Here is a 9,514-nt window from a genome sequence, read left to right on the forward strand (position 1 = left end):
ACGAGTCATACGTTCGGTTAAAAAAAGAAATGAAAAAGAGGGAAAAAACTACATTTGCCGTAATAGTAAGGCATTCGGATGCGGAAATGAAACAAAGCTATTCGCCGGAATGTCCCGAGTGTCCCTGAACGCAACCCGGCCGATGCTGATGAGAGTGCGAATAAGGCTCACGGAAAAAAAATCACCAAATCAACACAAAATCGTCCATGATTCAACTGTCCTCCGTCCAAAGACGACGAGATGAAAATTTTAGACTTCCTCTTCTTCGCGTGTCCCCTCAACGTCTCCCCGAATGCACAACGTTCGCTTTCTGCAGCCGGTCTTCTTACAAAAGCCTGAATTCCTCTGTAGAGGTCGCCCCATAGGCTGATGGTGCGCGTGCGTGCGTGCGTGCACGTGTCAGTCAAACTTATGTGCAAAATGGCAGTGCGATGAATCAGGTGACTAAAGAAGGAGTCTGAGATTGGGCCACTTCTCGAGACAGGGGAGCTAATCTTAAAGCAGAAGGCATTAAAAAAAGTATCATTTATTTTTAAGGTTTCAGCTATTTCATTATTTCAATGCATCAGACCAATGAAATAGGGACACAAGGGGAAGCAAATTTGCCTTTAACGTACATGATGCATCTCATTATGACCATTTTTGATCGCACAATGGTGCGAATTCAAACATATATTCTTTATTGAATTAAAAAAGACTTTGTAAAATTTAATTTAAAATAATACTTAACCTTGGGGTATTTTTGCATGAAAGCATGCCACGGATGTGTTATAAAAGCACCTAGGGAGTGATTTGAAATCAGACACAACAATGCATGTGTCCTTATGAGAGGCTGTTTACGTCGCTGCTGTTTTGGTTAGCAACAGGATCCAAATGCACTCAGCTATGCGACTAACAGGTAGACACTATTTCAATAGATTGAGGCAAGTGTACCGAATGAACTACCCGGTGGGTGTGCTTTCACAGTCAACATGAGTGGAAAAAGAACAATGGTGGCAACATAAGTAGAGCAACATTAAGTCGACTGGGTTGCATGTGCAGTGTGGCACATTGAGTGAACAGTTACCAGTGTGTTGCATCACAAGACTTACATGTGAGTGAATAGAGTCAGCATGCCATTAATATATGTTTAATAGAGTTAATTCCTCTCATTATGAAAGAGGTCTTTGATAAAACTTAACACAAAGGCAGACATGTTCCATATTCAAAAGCATTCACTTGAATGATAATTTACGATTATTTGTCGAACTGTTATCATTCACGTTCTGCAGCCACTTCCTGCTTATCTGTGATTGGCCAGGGCAGGACTCATCATTTGGGACATGACAAGCAGCCGAGGTGCTCCTTGGTGGCATTGGCATACCCCGAGAGGACCAGGGCGGCGGGCTCTCGCTCGGTGGGGTGGCTCTCCTCGTTGCTCAGGATGTGCTCCACCAGACAGTGAGCAGCCTCCTCGATGTTGCTGTTTTCCTAAGGGAGGGGAAATCATCAAGCCATCTGTCCATTTCCTGAGGCGCTTTTCCTCATTAGGTGAGTTGGAGCCTCTCTGAGTTGACTTTGGGAGAGAATTGTGGTGCATCTTGTCATCAGCCAATCCCGGGGCGCATACAGACAAATAATTCACACCGACAAACAATTCAATAATCTTTACCATGCATGTTTTTGGAATGTGGGAGGAAGCCGGAATAACCAACTAAGGTGCAAACCCGGATCTCTCGACTGTCAGGTAGACAGACGTGCTAACTACTAGCTAACTGTGCTACTGGAAAATAACAATAGAAAATGGAATGTAGTGCAAAAGTAAAATAGACTTTAAAAGTGTGAGGGAATTTGTCTGGTTTAGGGGGTTGGCCTGAGCACAGATTTTGACATGTTCTTTCCATTTTAATCAATGAAAGCATAATTTTAAAAAAACACTCAGCGATTGAATGTGATTTTGGAATGGTGCATTGTGACGTTGGTCCACAACCATGTACGATTTCAATATGCGGTATCAACTTAGTATCACATGAACGGAAAAGCATAGAGACGATGACATTTAGTTACTTTGGATTAACCATAGTATGTCTTGGAGGTGGTGCCTCCTGCTTGATTTAGACCTTCCTAGCCCAGCTGAGGTACTTGATGGTAAACAACACGCAATGCAGAAAACCTTGGCAGAGGTCTGGAACCAGCCGACGAAGCCGTTGTCTCTGCAGAAGGCATCCAGCCTGGTCTGCGGGCACGCCGCTTGGTCAGCCTTGTTGGCTAATAGGACGGCGGGAACGGGTCTCCCGTGGTTCAGTGTCACCTTTGGACATAAACAGGATTGAAAGGTATAAAATATATCCTCATGTCTGTTTGTTGGGTGACGGGGGAAATCTCGAAATAGTGAACCAGCATTGAGAATGATCATGACATGAGGAACAGAAGTCAGTTGAAGTTGACGAGAAAAGTTATGACCTTGGAATCCAGGTCGTCCTTCCACTTGAGCACGGCGTCAAATGTGGACGCCCGCGTGCTGTCAAAGACCACCAGCGCTCCCACCGCCTCCCGGTAGTAGACCCGCGTCATGTTGCCATAGCGCTCCTGTCCTATGACACAGACATGTTTAGATTAGTCGCTATGCAATGCTAAAGTGTCAGGAAAAGACAACTAAAACATCTGAACTTAATTTGGGCTTCATTAGAGTCACTTAAAATGGTGGCAGATACAAATCCCTCTCTAAGTAAAGTTCAGTTGTATTCATCTTTTTACTACAATACATTTAATCTTTTGGAATGGTTTGTTTTTAAACAATCCCATCTAGACTATGACTGTTTGGATGTTTACTTAAATTGTGGCCGGGTAAAGCCTCTTGGATGGCAACAGTGTAACCCAGGAACAGACCAATTTGCATTGTATCAAGTGGGAGGGGGAGAAAAAGCGCTTGTTAGCTTTTGCATGTTTTGATTCTGTCATGTGACGGACGCTTTCCGCATGGGAGTCACTGGCCACATTCCACAAGCAGGCAACAAATGACTGGCATTGGGAGGGGCCGTGACAGTAACGCAGACACTCAAACTCACATAGTTTCACACATTTCCATTGCCATAAGGTTGTCATAACATTTGTAGAAAATACATAAACATTGTTTTTATGGGTAATAATGTGCTTGCAGTGCACCAAGGGATGTCCTTGTGTTTAGGAGACATGCTAAGAACAATTCATTACTCTGCACTCAACTTTATTTAAAGGTCAACATATGCTAAGCATACAGTTGGACATAGTTAATTATAAAAAAAAAAGAGAGAAAAAGAGAGAAAATATAATTGCTTGGTCTGACAAAGAAAAAAGGCATTAGTATTGTTCTACCAAATTCATTCAAAATATATTTTGGAGGGTTTTAAAATTTGTGGGCTATCAAATAGTATTTAACTTGTAAATGAGTTGTTTTCAAAATAACACATTTGAATAATTTTTCATGTCCTTTTTGCAATTTTAGGTCAAATATATTTGACAAACTTCCATTAAATAGTTTAAGATGTTCAATTTAAAGTCCCTTTAAGTAATTTTTTTATGCTCATTCAAACATGTATCTTTATAATTCACGTAATTATATAAGTAAGCCTTTCAATACTAACAGGCAACTATTCTTTATCTTCTGCGAAGAACAACCACAATTACTGTGGCTTACGTAGGAACTGAGCCTGTCTCCATATATCCGTATGTCTGTATTATAGTGGGCGGCCCGGTAGTCGAGTGGTTAGCACATAGACTTCACAGTGCAGAGGTACTGGGTTCGATTCCAGCTCCGGCCTCCCTGTGTGGAGTTTGCATGTTCTCCCCGTGCTTGCGTGGGTTTTCTCCGGGTCCTCCGGTTTCCTCCCACATTCCAAAAAAAACATGCATGGCAGGCTGATTGAACACTCCAAATTGTCCCTAGGTGTGGGTGTGAGTGCGAATGGTTGTTCGTTTCTGTGTGCCCTGCAATTGGCTGGCAACCGGTTCAGGGTGTCCCCCGCCTACTGCCCGAAGACGGCTGGGATAGGCTCCAGCACCCCCCGCGACCCTAGTGAGGATAAAAGCGGTTCGGAAAATGTATGTATGTATGTATGTATGTATTATAGTGCCCCCAGGTGGCCAAGGTGCACACACCAGAAGGAGCAGCCCAACATATTGTATTGAAACAAAAACGACATTTCTTTGCATTGTGTCTACTCATGTCATTATTGCATGCTTTTTTAAAATAAGGTACAGTACTAAATAGTAGAGTGCACATTACAAGCATCTCGATTTTTTTGGGGAGAGCTGGCGCGCAAAGGGAATTAATGGCATTTCCATGCATTTCAGTGTGTTCACACATTAACCTCACATCTCAAGACAAAGAATGTAATACAGATACATTTATTGAATTTATTTGTTAAAAGCACGTGAAAAAAGAATGTTAAAAAATAATCTAATATAAGATTGCAAATTCTAATACTGGGGGGGGGGGGGAAATATTGTTACAATTAGATTATTTCTCAAAATCCTTTAACCCAAGAAAGTCTTCAGCGAGGGAATGAAAGTACTCCAGGAGAGTACAGGTCCCTGAAAAATGGACTTAAATTTGCTAATGTACTTATTTGTAGTGGGTCCTCACCGGCAATGTCCCAGAGCTGCAGTCGGATGACGGTGTCCCGGTCCCACTGGAGCACCTTGAGAGCGAAGTCGACACCGATAGTGGCACGATAGTGCTGTGAGAAGATGTGGTGCACGTAGCGCTTGATGATGGACGTCTTGCCCACGCCCAGGTCGCCAATCACCAACACTTTGAACAGGAGCTCCCGCTGCATTGCTCTCACCCAGAGGAAACTCTGCCGCCCAAAAACTCCAGCTTAAAAGAGGAGCATTTAAGCCAAATGTGTGGATTCCCACCGCTTGTTGGAGAGGAGCATGAGAAGTTTTGACCTCTGTGGACCTCCCACTCCCACGCGACTCTTGGCTGGGAGCGATTCCCGCTGCGTTCAAGTGCTCGACTGAGGTGTGGAATTTTGAAAATCTGAAAACATCACCAAATCACAGCGAATCTCAGATTCATTCAGTCAAACCTTTCTTGAAATGGTGAGAGATCAATTTAAATGATGGTTAGAAACAAAACAACAATAGAGCTATGTGACATACCTGTATTTCCAAAACAGTTTCATTCAAAAGCAAATCCAGTGTTTGATTTTAAAAGTTCAAATCTGTATGGAAAAGGAACTGTAGTTGGTAATTTTAATAACAAAAGAATCCATCTATCCAATTTTTGCTTCAAAAACAATCTTATTATTTGTCGTTGTATTATAGTGAAGTCACCATTTAGTTACTGTAATATATGGAAACTCTTTTATTTTAATTGCAAAAAATCTGAGACAGCTCTAGGTGTCCCTAAACGTATCATTGACTGATTTTTTTAAAATGTATTTTTTTCTATGACATCAGAGTTTTGAGATATTTCTATTATATTCTCTTTTTTTAACTTGTAAAAGTTTGCACAATATGGATTCACCATGCATTGTAGGGTTGTGTGATAAATTAAGTTGTTGAACTTTTCACTTGCAAAATATGTTATTTTAATCATGAATCACGGATTAATTACGTCCTTAATCATCCTGAATTTCATTTAATTCATTCTTTCGTTTAAAAAAAATAACTTGTTTACAATACTTACATTAACAAACAATGAGTAAGTATATTTAATTATTCATAATTTAGCCACCAAACATGAATTTACAACTTCATTATTTTTTTGAGAAACGTAAAATAATTTTTATCCCAAAAAATAATGCTGCGTCGTAAATGCTCGTCATGATTACGGTACGTATTTATATGAAAAGCACTTTCCAAAGTAACACAAAATGGTGGTTTAGCAAATTGGCTAAATGGCATCAAATGTGAATAAAACGCCAACGGTGTGAATGTTTTTTTGGGGGGGGTGAGACATTATAAATCTGTGACGACAGCCATACGTCACTTCTGCCGATTTGGGCTGCGTCTCAGTGCTCTCGTTTACGGTAAATGCAAACGCAAACGGTGCTGATGAGGGCGAGCGGATGCTGGTGTGTGAGTGTGCGGATGTGTGCGTGATGGCGTCGTGTTTGTCTTCCTCCTCACTGTCGTTTCTTCCCAAATAGCAACGCAAATACGCGCTGGACCGTCTGTGTCCTTACCACTCTATTGGAAGATCCATTTGATTAGCTTGTTTTAAGGCGTGAATCATCGCGATGCACGGCTGGTAAACAATAACAGTGTCTTTTTTATTTTTTGGTCTTTCCTCCTCCCCTCCCCGTAGGCTTGTTTTTGAAGGCATTACCGTCGAAATGGGGCTCGGGTTTGACGCATATTGAGCCCTCAGCTTCCAGGTAAATCAGCAGATACTCGCATTGATTGGATTGATGATGGATGTTAGTGCAATAGCTAGATGCTCGCGGGGATTGTGATGGTAAGGCCCGATACTGCTTGTGGTGTGGAATTTGAGGCTCGCGGGCCACATATGGCCATCGACAGCACTGGAGGACCTTGATAATTGTATGTGTGTATAATATACATTGTATATATACACATATATATATATATATATACATACATACATAAAATAACATTGGTAAACAATTCTCATGTTTATTTTAAATTTAATTAAAATAAAATAAGTGGAATAAAGTAAATAGTTTGCTTTTGTAAAATATTTTTAAATCCAGTTATTTCATGAGGTAAATGAACAAAGCAATCAATATATTTTACGTTACAGATTAATTAATAAATTACAATAACAAATACTGAATCTGATTTTTTTGTTATTTATTATGACAGAATTTGGGGAAAAAACCAAGCAAACGAAAAATCTTGATTGACTGTTTTCTACACTTTATTAAAAATGATAACAATGGAGTTAGCCCACTGGAGTCTCAGCGGCCCATTCGTGACTGAAAGGTTGTGTTTTCCCGACAGACTTGACATGGACACAATCTGGCTTTATCAATTCCGTCTGATCGTGATCGGCGACTCCACGGTGGGCAAGTCGTGTTTGATCCGCAGGTTCACCGAAGGCCACTTCGCCCACGTGTCGGACCCCACCGTGGGCGTTGACTTCTTCTCACGCCTGTTGGAGATCGAGCCGGGCAAGCGGGTCAAGCTCCAGATCTGGGACACTGCGGGCCAGGAGAGGTTCAGGTACCCTTAGAAGTACTTCATAATAATATACAATAATAATGTAATTTAATAGCCTTTCAAGAACCCAACATTTAAATCAATTAATTAAACTTGTAATTACACCACAGCAATTGACTGTAAATGAATGGTAGTCCCAAATGTTTAAATTCCAAGTCCATTTTCGCTTACTTTTCATTTACTCAGTTGTAGCATTCATCTTGTTGGAATAAGTCTTCATACTGATTATCACCCCCCTCAGGTCCATCACCAGAGCCTACTACCGCAACTCAGTGGGCGGGCTCCTGCTCTTCGACATCACCAACCGCCGCTCGTTTCAGAATGTGCACAGCTGGCTGGAGGAGGCGCAGAGTCACGTCCATCCGCACAGCATCGTTTTCCTGCTGGTGGGCCACAAGTGCGACCTGGAGGCCCAGCGGCAGGTGAGCCGGCATGAGGCCGAGAAACTGGCGGCGGCCTTCGGGATGAACTACGTAGAGACGTCGGCACGAGACGCCATCAACGTGGAGACGGTTTGTTCACCTCCGACAACACTTCCAGGAAAAAGTCTTTTGAGAGAATTTGGTTTTGAAATATGATTTCTTACGCAAGCAAAAACACTTCATTTCTGAGTTTTATATTAAACCCTGGAGTATGTGGTGGGATTATTTTTCAAAGTCCTCTTCACATGTATTTTTTTTAAACACACATGAACAATAAATTGGTCAGCCCTAGTGTCGACCAATATTCATTGCACTTTAACTCGATAGAGTAAGCCCGCTCTCAGTGGCTCAATTGCATGTACTGTACATATGTTTTTTTTTTTTTTTTTGGTCTCCTGAAGGCGTTCATGGACCTGACGAGGCAAATCTTTGAGCTGGTGCGCGGTGGTGACATCAAGATCCAAGACGGCTGGGAAGGAGTCAAGAGCGGACTGGTCCCCAATACGGTGCACTCCTCGGAGGAGGTCACCAAGGCGGGGCGCCAGTGCCTCTGCTGAGCTAATTTCTTTTGGACTCCATCTTTGGGAGATGGGCCTTCTCTTCATCTATGACCACAGCGGGTCCCGGCTCTTTCCTAAACAATTTCCATGTTGCAGTAACACGCTTTACTTGTCCTGTGTCGACTACTTGCTCGGTGCAAAATACACTTCTTTTCTCTCAATTAAAAGCACAAGATGCCCCCTTCGTGTCATTCAACATGTTAGCTTTGCTGCTTTTTTGACATGCACACTGACACAGTTAGTGATGACCATTGACACTAATGTGAATATACACAACTCAATAGAAATCAGACAGACTCTTCACATATACTGTAGATATACAGATGCATACATATACTATATAGTCAGAAAGACGCAGCACTTTTACTCACTGCACAACCCAACAATCGTTACTCGAGCCAGACCATTTAAAACATTTTATTTTATTGTTTTTCTTTAGGCCAATGCCAATTCTGGTATACCGCAAAGTAAAATTCCGATGGCCGAGGGTGATTAATTTATAAAATGTATCATGAATAGAAAAACATTTCGCGTTGTTCATTAACGCTTGCAACAATAAAGATGTGAATCACAGGTAGAACATTTCACTGTTTGACAATACTTTATTCTTTAATATTTGACTTTATGACAGAGAGAAATATTGTGGTGAAAGGCGGACATGGCCTGAAATCGGTGCATGAAAACTCTATGACTCTGATGAAACCTCACTTGGCACAAGCTACAAGGACAAGTGAGCGAAAGAGATCTGGCATAACTGGTACTTGCACGGATGGAAAGTCACAAATTGTCAAGACAAGGTTGGTGAGTTTGTTTGCAACCAGGTTTGATCCAGGCCTTGATTGAAACGCTTAATGTGTTTTTTAATTAATTCGAACGCTGGCTTCGTGTTCGTCATCAATGATTAATAAGTGGACGGTGGAAATATCAAAAAGGCTCTGGAGTTGTCTTAAGCGTGGGTGGCCAAAAGGGGGCGAACTCAGTCAAGTTCCATACAAATGCTGGCAATTTGTTTGAATAGTTACACAATTTTTATATCCTTGAAGATTTGGAAAACAGAAGGAGAATTTGGAGAATCTGCGTAGACCTGCTGTGATTGGCTAAGAAGGCGGAACCAGCGCAGTGGGAAGTGGCCCTCCGTTTTAGCCAAGATGACGTCACACCCCTTTAGTTTGGCATGACAGCAGTAATCGGCACTTTTTAATCGAGTCAAATATTTTATGCATGTGTATTTATTTGCACAGAACAAGGTTGTGGGTTTCTGTTAACTCTTAATGAACAATTACTTTGATGTGCGTCACACAATTACTTACTGATTGAGACACCTGTGCTGGAAGGTGCATTCGAGTCGGCAGCGTTCGGTCGTGCGAAGAACATTATTTATCT

The 9,514-nt window shown here is 41.7% G+C and overlaps 2 protein-coding genes across 5 annotated transcripts; one reads left to right on the plus strand and one right to left on the minus strand.

Moving 5' to 3' along the window:
• Positions 1-1,311: 1,311 nt before the first annotated feature.
• Positions 1,312-4,799, minus strand: rab38c (RAB38c, member of RAS oncogene family). The gene is made up of 4 exons (XM_086131626.1): positions 4,604-4,799; positions 2,443-2,573; positions 2,153-2,290; positions 1,312-1,470 (listed from the first exon to the last, which is right to left on the minus strand). The coding sequence occupies exons 1-4, from the start codon at positions 4,794-4,796 to the stop codon at positions 1,312-1,314; spliced, it is 621 nt and encodes a 206-aa protein (XP_085987752.1). The 5' UTR covers positions 4,797-4,799.
• Positions 4,800-4,836: 37 nt separating this feature from the next.
• Positions 4,837-8,716, plus strand: LOC147193793 (ras-related protein Rab-39B-like). 4 transcript variants are annotated; one of them, XM_086131622.1, is made up of 5 exons: positions 4,837-4,984; positions 6,275-6,344; positions 6,931-7,152; positions 7,391-7,661; positions 7,973-8,716. In XM_086131622.1, the coding sequence occupies exons 3-5, from the start codon at positions 6,938-6,940 to the stop codon at positions 8,126-8,128; spliced, it is 642 nt and encodes a 213-aa protein (XP_085987748.1). In that variant the 5' UTR covers positions 4,837-4,984; positions 6,275-6,344; positions 6,931-6,937; the 3' UTR covers positions 8,129-8,716. The 4 variants fall into 4 exon arrangements, with proteins under 4 accessions (XP_085987748.1, XP_085987750.1, XP_085987751.1 ...); XM_086131624.1 differs by lacking the exon at positions 4,837-4,984 and adding an exon at positions 5,978-5,996; XM_086131623.1 differs by lacking the exon at positions 4,837-4,984 and adding an exon at positions 6,023-6,041.
• Positions 8,717-9,514: the final 798 nt, after the last annotated feature.

The sequence above is a fragment of the Hippocampus guttulatus genome, chromosome 15 (genome assembly GCF_054856545.1).
Source record: "Hippocampus guttulatus isolate MCC_2025c chromosome 15, RoL_Hgut_1.0, whole genome shotgun sequence".
NCBI classification, from domain to species: domain Eukaryota; kingdom Metazoa; phylum Chordata; class Actinopteri; order Syngnathiformes; family Syngnathidae; genus Hippocampus; species Hippocampus guttulatus.